This window comes from Onthophagus taurus, chromosome 11 (genome assembly GCF_036711975.1).
Source record: "Onthophagus taurus isolate NC chromosome 11, IU_Otau_3.0, whole genome shotgun sequence".
Classification (NCBI taxonomy): Eukaryota; Metazoa; Arthropoda; class Insecta; order Coleoptera; family Scarabaeidae; genus Onthophagus; species Onthophagus taurus.
Window position 1 is genome coordinate 13066124 of NC_091976.1, and position 15276 is coordinate 13081399.

Below are 15276 nucleotides of genomic sequence, written 5' to 3' on the forward strand. Positions count from 1 at the left end.
GCTGCACTTTTAATTATATTTCGAACATAATAATTCAAAACTAACTTTTTATTAAAAAAAATTAAAATAAACTTACATGTTGCAATAAATTCTGCTAACATTGATGAGTAGTCGGTACATTCTTTTATCTCATAAACGGAAATCTTTTTGGGATTGTTCCAATTACTATCACCAGCACAGTCTACGTTCAATTTTGCCGCCGTCTTCAACATTGTTCTTTTCAATCTCTTTACATAGCAAATTCACTAAAAACTTGCAATCGGCTTTCTTTTTTAAACCGAAAATTACCCTTCGATACAAAAAGAAATCCCCCCTTTTTAAGAAGTCAACGTCAAAATTGACGGGTTAATTTGTACATTGTCTCAATAAAGTTTCCGTAAATATTCAATTGTATAACTTTTACGAAAAATTGCAGGAACATACACCGCCAATATGATGAAAATTTTGTTAGGATTGATAAAAAGATGTTAGGATGCCATGTTGCAATCTTCTTTAGAAATAAGTTCAAAGTACGCAGTCGCCCCAAAGAACAGGGTTCGAAGGAAGAAATCATCTGCGGAGTGGAAGCGAGCTTCGCAGAATACCGGCGGTGAAAGCGAAGCCACCAAAATTAACCTTAATAATCAACTAAAGAAGAACACTACTGACGATCAGAGAAAAAACGCACAACATCGTGCTACCAGTAGACAAAGGGAATGCCACCGTGGCCATGGATAGGAAAAAATACGACGGTGAAGACCATGACCCTTTTGGAAGATCGGAGGTAATTGGAATTTTTTCTAAATTGAAAATTGAAATTGAAGTTCAATTTATGATATGTAACCATAGAAACCATAAAAGTTACAACTTGTGTTGGTGAGATTAAGTCTTTTCATGCGATGTTAACTTTGATTATATATAATATGGATTGAGCCAACGAGAGAGATAGCTTGCGCAAGGTGATCGAACCGAGATAGACATAGAAGCGTACTGCCATATAATGGGTGTACTGATAGAAGTGAGATAGATATAGAAGCGTACTGACATATAATATATCTATCTTTGTTACACTTTCACATTATCGCTTTCCATCTGCGTCTATTCACCTTGAGCAAGATTTTTGTTAGTAGATATATTCAGTTAGCTCAATCCATATTATATATAATCAAAGGATGTTAACCATGAAAGAGAGAATTTATTTAGTACTGTACTATGGTACTAATGAATCATGTGTTCGTGTAGTTATACAAAAATTCTAGCAAAAATATCTTGACACAAGAATATCTCATGTGGGGCTCGCAAACTGATGAAAAAAAATTGGAAACGGGTTCTGTATTATCCATAAAGAGGCAGACAAAGAGACTAAGGCCCACTTTTACCACCTCTTGATAAATTTAACCAATAGATAAATTGGCGCTCTTAGCTAATGAGAGCGCTTAAAACTGCTGTAACCATGGTAATTATCTATCGGTTAAATTTATCAAGAGGTGGTAAAAGTGGGCCTTAGGCTCGTTACTACCATCTTCTGGTTAAGCTATCTAAGGGATTATTACTATGGTTACGGCTATTTCACGCGCTCTGATTGGTTAGTAGATGGGTTTATCTATAAGATAAATTTAACTAAAAGATGGTAGTAATGGACCTTAGTGGTTTGAACATATCCGACGCATTATTTATGCTGAGATAAGTTTGAAAAATCAGTAATACATTTTTTATATGTACAGGGTGTCCCGTTAAGCGTACGGAGCGGTTGTATCTCTAGAACGTTAAGGCCTAGAGGTTTGGGAAAAAAATCCTTATAAGCAAAGTGACCAAGAGAAATAGCTGGAAATTATTTTGAAGTTCGTAATTCAACCGCTAGGGGGCGTAACTGCCATTGAGAAACATAAAATTCCCGCTGTCTCAGAAACTTAGACGATGAGCTATAACTTTGACAACATCATTTAATAGCTTGGATAATACCGCATCGTTTTTGTTTTGCGATATTTCTCATATTTGTCATAATAAGGGAGGGGGAGGCCAATGCGTTTTCATATGTTTACATTTTAATATCTCCTAGACCATTCAACCGATTTGAATATTTTCGGTGTTGTTTGAAAGAGCATTTTATGCTATTTTTAAAGATATTTTCAGTGAGACCGTTTGCTTTAAAACAAATGAGCTAGAGGGCGTTATCTGCAGCGATTACATATTTTTATGATTTTTGAAGAAAAGTTAAATGAAACGATACTGTTTACTTCACAGACCCTTAGTCACCTTAAAATTTGCTAAATTTTAGTGAAAACCGCATCTCGATATCGCCACCCGTTCTCGAGTTATAGAAGAAAATGTTAAAAACTCGAGTGCCATCAATCCAGTTACCTCATCGACAAAAACAAATCACATAACCATGGTAACTGTAAACATGTCATTTACTAACGCAGAAGTGTATGATAGAGCGTATGATGATTTATTTTCAATGTTTTGAATACGATGCAACTGCATGGCAAAAATGTGCAATGCAATTACGACAAAGAAAGACATCTTTCTCTAGAAGTGTTTTTAAGATTTAGCGATTACGGAAAACTGGCAACGTGTAGCCCATTCAGACATCCCTATGAATTCGTAAATCACATTGGTGGGCAATGTGATCCCACATAATCTGGGAACTCCGAAAACAATTGTCCAGAAGATTTCTCAAGAGAATAATATCTCCACCACGTTGTTTTACATCAGGCCTTAACAGATATCGATTGTGATAACAGACTGAACTATTACCATTGACTTTTAAATATGATTTGGGCAAATCCAAACCTTTTATCACAAATGCTATGGATGCATGAAGCATCTGTGCACAAGCTGATGTAAACTTGCATAATATGCATTCTTGGTTCAAGCAAAACCCACATTGCTTTCACCCCTTTATCTATTGGATAGACTAAACGACCTGACTTTTCAAGAAAAATCAATAACCAGGGAAAATATGACAAAACACTAAATACCAGTAGAAACGTGTCCAGGGCCGAGACTTAAGCAGCGCTTTTTTTTCGTCGAAACTAGATTAAATAAATGCATCGAGGTTTATGGAAGGCATTTCGCCCATTAGTGAGTTATTTTTGCCAAAAATTTAAGTTATTCTAAGTGTTTTGGTTTATTTTGTTTTATTATCATTATTGATGTTTCATTGATCCGTTGGCTTTTCAACACGCCTCAAAAGTAGTTTTGAAGCAGTTCTAAGCTTGGATAAAGTGTGAAGGAAGGTTCTAGATAATAAAATTTTTGTTCTCTCTTATTTATTTCCTAAGGTAACTGGATCCGATTAAGATATACTAATTTTTAACATTTTCTTTTATAATTCGAGAATGGATGGAGATATCGAGATGCGGTTTTCACTAATATTTAGCAAATTTTATGGTGACTCCGGGTCGGTGAAGTAAATAGTACTGTTCCATTTAACTTTTTTTCAAAAATCACAAAAATATGTAACCGCTGCAGATAACGCCCTCTAGCTTACTTGTTTTAAACCAAGCGGTCTTACTGAAAATATCGTTTAAAAGAGCATGTAATGCTCTTTCAAACAAGACCAAAAATATTCAAATCGGTTGAACAGTCCAGGAGATATTAAAATGTAAACATTTGAAAACGCATTGGCCTCCCCCTCCCTTATTATGACAGATATGAGAAATATCCCAAAACAAAAGCGATGCGGTATTATCCAAGCTAGTAAATGATGTTGTCAAAGTTATAGCTCATCGTCTAACTTTCTGAGATAGCGGGAATTTTATGTTTCTCTATGGCAGTTACGCCCCCTAGCGGTCGAATTACGAACTTCAAAATAATTTCCAGCTATTTCTCTTGCCCAATTTGCTTATAAGGATTTTTTTCCCAAACCTCTAGGCCTTACCGTTGTTGAGATACAGCCGCTCCGTACGCTTAACAGGACATCCTGTATATTGTACAGGGTGGGCAAATTTGGGTATTATTATAGGCTATCTCAGAAACTATAAGAGATACGAAAAAAGTAGGTGCCATGTCCCGGTCTCTTTTTTCGGGACTAACCCAATCCCGCAAACACCAAACCTCTATCTTCTTTTGTTTTTAAGTTATAGCCAAAAAGTCAAATTTTCGTGATTTCAAAAAATGCTCATATTTCGTTTATTTTTGAAATTAGAAAAATGGAGTTGATACGTTCTTAAGGCACTTTTTTAAGTAGAATATACTGCCGATGAAAAATTTTAAAAATATTTGATGATTTTTGAGATACAACACAAAGTTGTATTTTTTTAAATACAAACTATATTTGATTATGCTGTTAATGAAAAGAGCATAATTTTAGCTTTCCAATGATGTATCGCATGTATGATGTATTTGCGGAAATATCTCCATTTTAAGACATAGACCGAGTGTCAAGTAAGACGAGGTAGACCTCACATATGCAACACACTAAAATTATAAGCAGAATTGTTACACGTCATCAATACGTTATTATGGTAATTGTAATCGTAATTCTGTAATTCGTCAATTCTGGTTTGAAAAACAACCGTGGTAACGTTTGATGAACAGTTTTGCTCACGATTTTAGTATGGTAATGTTGGTTTTTCACCATTGATCCTTACGTCAATAATACGCTACTATAGTAACTGTAAATGGAATACTGTAATTGGTCAATTGTGGGTTTAATATGACGTCATACCAATCTTTAGTAACGTTTGATGACGATTGGCGAAAATTTAAAGTACGTTTAGTATGCCTTTAAAGTGCAATACCTCAAAAATTATTTTAACGAAATAAACGACAATTAATAACGTCTATATTTTTGTTATCTCCGTTCTATACCATAGATTCCCACCGTCAAGTTAGCACTACCTCAAAAATGCAATATATCAAATATTGTTTATAAAAAAGGACGCGACAAATTTGTAAACTTTACGACAAATTACAACAAATTAAGCGACAATTAATGCAATAATTTTTTTTATTCAAATCTCAAGATGTAGTGCCAACTTGACAGACGTGATATACTGTTAATTTTATTTTAACGTAATTTTTATAATGTTGATATTTTTAAACCGGCGAGACGATAGCAACAAACCGCTCAGCAACAAACTTTTTCCTTTATATTTCCACCTACTTCTAGGGCCCATATCTTTGTTATCTAGAAAGATAGCGAAAAACTAAGCACACAGTTGGAAAGCTTGGTCTTTTCTCTCGTCCGCCGATATGTTGATAATAAGAGCAAGAAAAAATAAGAAACGTCGCGCTGCCACGAATTTTTGCCGCGGCTAAACCACGCTTGGGTCAATAACTCTCTTATATGATAGTATATGGTTTTAAATAAATTAAGAGTGAATGAAAAATTATCTGTCAACATGAAATGAAGTTAGGATTCTCTCGGGTAAAACTTTGTCCCAATTTTTCGTTCATCAAATAAGAAAGTTAGAATAAGAAGTGATTGCGTTCTGCTACCTGTAAGTTGTCTTTCAGGTGTGTTTCTTTTACAGACGCCGGCAGATATTGCCGGACGAAAACTCGAAATAAGACAGGCCAAGGTTAGCTCCTTTCGAATATGTAATAGTAAACCATTTGTTGAATTTCCTTCTGATAACGGCTGCACAAAGCCTTATAGTGGGGCAATTTTGAGGTGATTTAAATGTAGTGTGTCGTTTCTTATTTTTTTCTGCTCTTATTATTAATATATCGGCGGACGAAACCATGGTTTAAGATATAGAAAAGACCAAGCTTTCCAACCGTGTGCTCAGTTTTTCGCTATCTTTCTAGATAACGAAAATATTGGCCCGAAAAGTAGACAGAAATACAAGGGAAAAGTTTGTTGTTGGGCTGAAAAACGATTGTCCAAACGTGTGATTGAGATGTGTTATATACCGATGAAAAGAGCAGAAAATTTCCCATAGGATGAATATAGTTCTAGAGTTTCCTTCCCGTCATATAAGAGAGTTATTGACCCAAGCGTGGTTTAGCCGCGGCAAAAATTCGTGGTAGCGCGACGTTTCTTATTTTTTCTTGCTCTCATTATCAAGATATCGGCGGACGAAATCTCGGTTTAAGATAGAGAAACGACCAAGCTTTCCAACCGTGTGCTTAGTTTTCCGCTAGCGTTATAAATAACAAAGATATCCGTCCGAAAAGTACATAGATGGAAATACAAAAGTAAAGTTTGTTGTCAACTATAGGCTCTTTTTCAGGAGCGTTTTTTACAGACGTCGACAGATATTGACGGACGAAAACTCGGAATAAGATAGTCCAAGGTCAGCTCTTTCCGAATATGTAAACCATTTGTTGAATTTCCATCTGGCAACGGCTGCACAAGGCCGTGAAGTTTGGTAATTCTGAGGTAAAATCAAATAATTTTTATATTAGTTTTAGATTGATTGTATGTTTTTTAATTCTTATTGTGTAATATAAAACCGCTGACACAAGAATTACTGACTGAAACTTCCAAAAACTTTAATTTTCAAAGAGTAAAGTGCCCTTTAGAGAGTTGTTCTAGTAAAAATAATAGCTGTTTCAGACTACGTTAGCTATAATAAGTATATATTTGTAATATGGAATTGATAATAGAAAAACTATGTTATGTAAAGCAAACATAGTGTAGTAGACACACACTTTCAGCGGTATTCTCAAAAACCAAAAAAACCCCGTATTTTGGAACTGGTTGAGGTACAAACGAAAACAAAAGTGGTACAAACGATTCTCTATCGAATTCCATCGACCGTTTTGCGATATCTGTGTTAATACCGGAGATACACAATTTCAGCGGTATTCTGAAAAATCAAAAATCGCTGTATTTTGGAACGGGTGAGGTACAAACGAAATCGAAAGTGGTACAAACAGGTACAAACGATTCTCTACCGAAAGGTATTAATAAAATTAGAAAATCAAAAAGTGGGGTTCCGGCAAATTTTTAAAATTTTTTTCTCACTTTAAGTCCTGAGGTACAAACGAAAGTAAAGGTGGTACAAACGAGTACAAGCGATTCTCTATCGAATGGTACTAATAAAACCAAAATATCGTAAACTCGGGTTCCAGGTTCACAGAACTATAGACGTGATGGACTCGTAAACCAATTGCAAAACACGATCAGTTGGTACCAAAGGTTGTTGACGCGAAACGGTTCATTCAATAAATTGATACAAATTAAAAGTTATGTTTGTCGGTATTTTATTTGTGATTTTTGTAGCGTTTTTTGAAGGAGGTTTTCATTCAACATCAATGGAGACGGCGGCGAAAACATTAAATATAAATTCTACAATTGCTGCAGGAGGGACGTATTTATCGGTCTCCAATGATCCTGGTATGTGGTCAAGTCCATTAACAGCAACACAAATAATGGACTTACTAAACATAGAGGAAACTAAACATTAGTGTGATGTTAACGAAAGAATTATTTACGCTATTCAGGTTTTAGCAGAACAAAATTTAGCATTTCGCGGTTCCAGTAAAGAAATAATGGTAATTTTTCAAAGTGTATTGAAATGATCGCAAGATTTGATCCTAACATGTGTGTATATATTAATAGAATTGAAACTCAAGCAAATATGCCTCATCGCCTGGGGGATAAAATCCAAAATGAAACAATTAATTTATTAGAGAATAATATAAATGAAATTATTTTAAGTCATATCAAAACGGCAAAGTATTATTCTATTTTACTGGATTGTACGCCTGATGCCAGCCATCAAGAGCAGAGGGGGTCTCGATTTGCGTCGGGGTTACGTTCCGGTAAAGTGTGACGCAAATCGAAACAACGCAAATCGAATCACATTATTCCATAAGACACCATATAAATTTATTAGATTCGTTCCGGCGACGTCGTAAACACTGTGTGAAATGCGCACACAAATGCAATTATAATACAAAATCATTGCTGGGATCAATGTTAGGTAGTATTTTAATAAACAATCCAATAATAAAAATATTTATAATGTGTTATGTACTATAAAACAACTATAAAAAACATTATGAATAGTAAAAAATAATACCAACATTGTAATAACAAAATAAATTTATAATTCCTAACAATAAAAATATGTAATAATATTTTTACGTTTTTAAAAAATCATCCAAAGTTTGCTGTCTTGCATTCATTTTACGTGTAGTGTACAGGTCCTTGTAGCACTGAACATCTATGGCGACAGCATTTATTACAGTTCTGCTTCGATTTTCGTCCTTATCGTGGTTAATAAAAATCTCGACAGCTTTGTCGATTAATGAAAACGCTTCTGGTAATTTTTGATTTGTAATTTCTGTAATGTCTTCTGTGTCTGAATGCTCAGTGGCCTCTTCAGTTGCAGCAGTAAAATTTTGTGGTAACTCATCGCATGTAATTTCTTCTTCATCTTGATTTAAAATTATGTCTTCAATGTCGTTTACCTCCATCCCTTCAAAATGCACCTCTTCTGCGTATTGAACCAAATCATTGACAATCCCTTCGAGGTCATCAGTGTCTGCTCCTTCGGCATCTTCAGTAGATTCTAGCCACAGTTTTCTCCAAACCCCTTTTAAACAACTTTGTTTGACTTCTATCCAAGATTCTCCAACATTTTCGACTGCTTTTAAAATATTAAACTGCTTCGATATTGCTATGATTGAGATTTCGTCATTGAGATGTTGAAAAAGTTGTTTGAACGTCCTACGTAGTGCGACGTCCTTTCCTGGTTCGGTCCTAGGAAAGGGGTCTTGGTGCCCTTTTATATGTTCGGGATGTTAACGGTCTCGGGCGCCACCTCTGTTTAGAGAGTTAAGGAACTCTTTCGCCTCCAGGTAACTTTTAGGGGTTACAGTCGGAGATTCAGGGATTCGGTATGGGAAAGAAGAAAACAAGAAAAATTCGGAAAACAAATAACCATAAACTTTATTAATAATAAAATAAACAAATAGGAGGGCCGTTTATTAATTTTTGACCACGGTCGGAGAATGGGGACGGAATTGAAATACGGGTATTTCTAAGAAAAATTAGCGGGTGTCTTCGGAACTAATCACGGCTGTTGTCAGCTGTAGTTGCGGTGTCCGACCATCCTTGATGAATTTGGCTAGATGTTTTTTCATTTTATCCACGGTGCCAGTTGCATTTAAACCAAATTTGTCTAATTCTACTTCTAAATCAGCCTTTCTAAGATTATATATCCATCCCGTTCGCACATTTGCAACATCCTGACTGGGTCCTTCGAATGGTGGTTCAAGGTGTTCTTCGCCGGTATTCATTTTTAATTATCGGTTTAAATTTTCTTCCTAATATTCGGAAAAACGGTCCCTGCTCTTCTTCTGTATGTTCTGAAAAACGGTCCCTGCTCGGGCGCCAAAATTTGCGACGTCCTTTCCTGGTTCGGTCCTAGGAAAGGGGTCTTGGTGCCCTTTTATATGTTCGGGATGTTAACGGTCCCGGGCGCCACCTTATGTTTAGAGAGTTAAGGAACTCTTTCGCCTCCAAGTAGCTTTTGGGGGCTACAGTCGGAGATTCAGGGTGTTTGAGAGAGGGTTAAAAAAATAAAAACATGCGGTTCATAAATTAAGAAAATAAAATCAAAGTTTATTAATAATAAAAAAAAATCAACATAGGGGTTTACGGAGCAAAAAAAAACTTTATTTAAATATATAATCGGTAAATGTCTGGCCTAGTGCAATCTTGTGGGAGTCGTACTTCGGACGTAATTGAAATAATTATTCATAAGGGAATAATTGGTCTGGATGAAGTGCTACGGAAAACTCGCGATAGCACCAGGTCGGGAAGATGTTGCGGAAAACTCGCAGCAACACCAGGTCGGGGAAAGTATTGCGGAAAACTCGCAGCAATACCAGGTCGGGAGAGTGTTGCGGAAAACTCGCAGCAACACCAGGTCGGGGAAAGTATTGCGGAAAACTCGCAGCAATACCAGGTCGGGAGAGTGTTGCGGAAAACTCGCAGCAACACCAGGTCGGGGAAAGTATTGCGGAAAACTAGCAGCAATACTAGGTCGGGAGAGTGTTGCGGAAAACTCGCAGCAACACCAGGTCGGGGAAAGTATTGCGGAAAACTCGCAGCAATACCAGGTCGGGAGAGTGTTGCGGAAAACTCGCAGCAACACCAGGTCGGGGAAAGTATTGCGGAAAATAAAATCAAAGTCCCACAATTGCAAGACCAAAAACAAACTTACGATGAAACTCCGTTATTTCCAAAACTCGGCGATTTTTCGGTGAAGTCTGGCGAACTTCTTGAAGACGGTTGATAACGGTTGAAGACTCTTGAAGACTGTCGAAGACTGATCAAGACAGTTGAAGACTGATTAAAAATGAAATTTTGACCGGCTATTTATACTTGTTTGGGGTGAAAACTGGATTTTTCCGAGTGGGGGATCGTATTAAAACAAGTTATCAAAACTAAATTATAATGTGCGGGGCTAATTAATGAAAGTAGCGAAATTTTAACGGCGCTATCGGATGCGGGGTACAAAATTAACTAAATTCCTTTTTTGAGCGGATAAAATTGATTAAGGAATAGCGGAGTAATTAACAATTAATTAAAAATAATTATCGGAAAAATTTATAACATAATTCAAAAGATACCCTTATTTATGTGGAATATTACAAAATAGTATATTAAAAGAAAACGGATAGATCACCCTTAAAAAACAAGTTTCTTAAGACACGTTTGAAGTGCACGAATTTAAATTGAAAAACGAGTGGCGAAGCCACGAGTTTTTTAATGAATGAGTGCTTTAAGTCTTATGAAACGTGTTTTTTATGCTATTTTTTGTAATTCGCGTTTTTATCCTTTTTTTTTCTCAAAAATAAAATAAATTTTGACAATGTAGGGAAATAGGTATGTAGCAGTTGGTAACACCGTAACACTAGAAAATAGAAATTTGAATTGACAATTAGAAACTGTCAAAACACAAAATGTATTCACCTGACAAAAATGTTTCATGTACACCTCCCAAAATAAGAGAAATTGCTCAAAGTTCAATATCCTCATCATTGTGGACCTTGTATTCGATGCTAAGAACGTGTTTAAACATCCATAGACAAATATTGTCACATTGGCAACTAGAAAAATTAATGACCCAACGTCACCAACTTGAACTGGTTCCATAAAATGTTACTAAAATCTCATTACAGCATCGGATGCTGTAAGGAGTCTCATTACAACACCAGTTTGAGTATTGTTATAGCTTTCATTACCGTCGCGAATTACAAAATAGTTATTTACGATACAAATGCAGAAAGGCTCGCTTTTCACATGAGCACGCTAGTTTGCAGAACGAACGACCGAAGGGAGTGAGTTCAGCATTTGCGTGCGAATGCTGGAAAAATCCTTTCCGCATGAGTATTGTACAATATTTTTTGTAACGAATAAAACGTCCCTGTGTGACGATATGAGTTGCATGTGGGTTTTTGACAGGAAAAAATCAACCGAAATTCAAAACGTCAATATTGATTTTATTGATTGCAAATTGATTTTTATAGATTTTTTTAAATATTTTAAAACTGTGTTATCTGCACACGAATGTATAAAACGTTCTTATTAACCTTTTCTTATAAACATGCACATTTGGTCATTAAATATTCCTGTTAGTTGCGGTAACAAAAAAGCATTTGTGCGGGAAAACGGGTTTCCCGCACGTCCTCTCTGTGCGGGAAATAGGTATCTAGATGCTATGAGTACAAAATAGTTATTTACGATACAAATGCGGAAAGGCTCGCTTTTCACATGAGCACGCTAGTTTGCAGAACGAACGACCGAAGGGAGCGAGTTCTGCATTTGCGTGCGAATGCTGAAAAAATCCTTTGCGCATGTGTATTGTACAATATTTTTTGTAACGAATAAAACGTCCCTGTGTGACGATATGAGTTGCATGTGGGGTTTTTGACAGGAAAAAATCAACCGAAATTCAAAACGTCAATATTGATTGCAAATTGATTTTTATAGATTTTTTTTAAATATTTTAAAACTGTGTTTTCTGCACACGAATGTAGAAAACGTTCTTATTAACCTCTTCTTATAAACATGCACATTTGGTCATTATTATTATATTCCTGTTAGTTGCGGTAACAAAAAGCATTTGTGCGGGAAACGCGTTTTCGTCCTCTCTGTGCGGGAAATAGGTATCTAGATGCTATGAGTACAAAAATATAATTTACAAAATCGGTTAGCGTTTACGGCACTACATACTACATACACTACATACATTTTCCCGACCGCGTGTTTCACGTTAACTTCGATTAATCAGTATTAATTAACGCGCACTTCAACACAAAGTAGCTTCAGCAGTTGGCCGGTGTCCGGGGCAATCCTATACGGGTAGTATTTTCCATGGATGACCATCAGGAATGAAGTAAATTAATTAATTAAGATGCGGGATGATTTTGGTTAATAATCATGTTAATCACAATCGGAAGGTCTTTAGAATCATTCAACGGTTATTTCATGATACTAGTAATTGTTTGAAATCGGTTTGATTGTTCTACTATTTCTAATTCCGCGTCATAAAAAATAGTCGCTGTACGGTAGCTGAACGGTAGCTCGCTGGCTGCTGAAACTCACTCGGAACGGACGGCCTTGTATACAGTAACACACTGATTACTGATACTTCTTCGTATTATTTTAAATAATAATTTTCAGAAACCATGTGCTTTTCGGTAATTACGTCGCGTCGTTCGGCGATTTCCACTAATTGCTTTTATTTATTTGAAATTCGGTCAGGAAACGTTTTCGGGAAAAGTTTTAACGGTTTTAAATGAATAATTATGAAAATTGGAAGTTTTAATTACGGAAATAAGGAAATTAAGGAAAATGCGAATGAAGTTGCATAAGCGGGCGGTGATAAGGTATCGATTTTTACTGTTTATTTTTACATAAAGTACGGTAATTTTCGTTTTCAAGAAGTAAAATCCCTCAAGAAGGATACTACAGCGGCCTCTGTGTGGCAACACTGACACGTGTATATTTATTACTATGACATTAACAAACCTTTAAAGCATAAAGTTTTACAGTCTTAAATATGACTAATGAATAAAAATCACACATAAACTACTAGAATTGAACTAAATAGTTATTTTTGATACAAGATAGCGAAATGACACTTTTGCATTCGAGAACAAAAGTTTTTTTTGCGAGCTTTAGCGAGCAAAAAAAATCGTTCGAGAATTATTTTGTGTTTATAATTTGTTCATAACAATAAATTAACAATTAATAGTATCAAATTCTTTGATTGTCGTAGCTGGACGTAAAAGTCTTTTGCGTCCTGGACGTAATAGACTTTTACGTCCTGTTGACAAAAAACTATCGTTTTGACGGTCGCTAAGTACTACGCAAAAGTCAACTTTTAATAGCAGTTTTCGAAAAAAGAAATTTTGATATATTATTAAATTTATTAGATAATATTAATTTAAATATCCCGCGATTTATTTGTTGACATTAAACATTACTTTTGACGTTTCAAAACCTAACCTAGTTTTACTTTACTTGATATTTTTGATAGCTTAAATACAATATCCAGTTTAATCTTGTTGTGTATGCCGTAATTCGAAGCTTATTGCAAATTACTAACTGTAAATTAAATAGTATTAATTAATTATGTCTGAACGATGTTGTCGTTTGTGTTTAAATCCATCTTCTGGAAGTTATAAAGATCTTAATGATCAGAATTATTTAGATCAATTTAAACTTGTCATACCAGAAGTTGTAAGTAACAATAAAGATATGTTACAAAATCAATTTTAATTTATTTTAGGATTTAATGTTAACGGAATCACCAATGATATGTTTAAATTGTTCAAATTTGCTTTTAACAGCGTATACATTTAAAAGAAACTGTTTAGAAACTGAAGACAAACTAAAGTTACTTATATCTACTAGTAGTATGGAAGAAAAGATGCAGGAAGATATATTTAATCAAAAAGAAGAATTGTCGGATGATAATTTCTTTGATGACTCCATTAAAGATGAACCAAATGAATCAGATTATGATTTAGAGTCAAAAATGGACATTCAAATGATTGAAGGGCAAGATATAAAGTTATATATTTGTAAATTTTGTGGAAAAAAGTTTTCCTCACATCGCAGTTGGTACACACACTTTAAACATCATACCGGACGTAGATTTAATTGTGAAATTTGTTCAGAAGGATTTGATAAACGTTCAGATTTTATAAATCACAAGCAATCACATAGAGGGATGAATAAATGTCCTATTTGTGGAAAAATCTTTTTATACAAAGCCGTACTAGATAGACATATAAAGCAACACAATAATTTATGTGAAAAACAAGTTTTTGAATGCAACGTTTGTGGATTACAAACCAAACTTAAATGTAAATTAATGGAGCATATGAGAATTCACACAGGAGAACGTCCTTTTAAATGTTTGTTTTGTAATAAAACTTTTACGCAATCCAGTACATTATCTACTCACGTTAAGGGTGTTCATTCAAAAGAACGTCCTTTTACATGTGAAATTTGTGGAAGGTCTTATGCCGTGAGAGGACAATATACCGCTCATATCAGAACTCATTCAGCGGATATACCAAAGAATTGCGTTTGTAGTTATTGTGGAAAATCGTTTAGGATCGAAAGCAAACTACAGGCGCATATTAAAACGCACACAGGAGAGAAACCAATTGTATGTCACGTTTGTAGTAAAAGATTTAGTGAATTGAACGGTTTAAAGAAGCATATGAGAACCCACACTGGAGAGAAACCCTATGAGTGTGTTATTTGTCAAAAACGATTCTCTCAAAAATATAACATGACGATTCATTATAAAAGTTGTTTAAAAAGGAAAACTTTGAGTACATAAATATGGGGATGGTATTTATTTAATATATATGGTATAAAAATTAATTTTTAAAGTATATTTTATTTGAGAATAAATATATTAATAATAATAATAATCTTTATTTGTTTGTCAGTCAATACAATACAAAAACGTCAAGAAAAAATGTCAAACAATAAACGACATGTAAAAACAAAAGAAAAAGCCTTAATTGAAAATATTGCTACAGTTCAAATATTCATCAGTCGTATAGAAACATTTTTTTAGTAGCGCTTCTTTAACGGTTTTACTAAATTTGGTATGATTTAAAGTTCTGACATTCGAAGGTAACTTGTTATAGAACTTGACATCGCGATAATCTACTCCCTGTTGCGTCACCTTTAAGTGATGCGACAGTATTTCGAAAAGTGTTTTATTACGTGTATTATGTTCATGTAATTGTGAATTTATTCTGAAATTGGCTTTATTTTTATGTACATAATTTAAGAGCCCACTTTACCAGGTCGGTCAGTTTCTGAGGGGCGCAGACGACGGACGTTCGGAAGCAACG

General features: G+C 34.9%; 2 protein-coding genes across 3 annotated transcripts in view; one reads left to right on the forward strand and one right to left on the reverse strand.

Annotated features, from left to right (window-relative positions):
* Positions 1-318, reverse strand: part of LOC111422120 (reticulon) — a 91655-nt gene extending 91337 nt beyond the window's left edge. Inside the window, exon 1 of the mRNA XM_071199677.1 lies at positions 77-318. Within this exon, the coding sequence (XP_071055778.1) occupies positions 77-212 (136 nt within the window). The 5' untranslated portion in view covers positions 213-318. The remainder of the gene's footprint in view (positions 1-76) is intronic.
* Positions 319-13387: 13069 nt separating this feature from the next.
* LOC111422128 (zinc finger protein OZF-like) lies at positions 13388-14845 on the forward strand. 2 transcript variants are annotated; one of them, XM_023055354.2, is made up of 2 exons: positions 13388-13636; positions 13686-14845. In XM_023055354.2, exons 1-2 carry the CDS (start codon positions 13529-13531, stop codon positions 14748-14750), a joined length of 1173 nt encoding a protein of 390 aa, XP_022911122.1. In that variant the 5' UTR covers positions 13388-13528; the 3' UTR covers positions 14751-14845. The 2 variants fall into 2 exon arrangements, with proteins under 2 accessions (XP_022911122.1, XP_022911123.1); XM_023055355.2 differs by having other exon boundaries at positions 13388-13633.
* Positions 14846-15276: the final 431 nt, after the last annotated feature.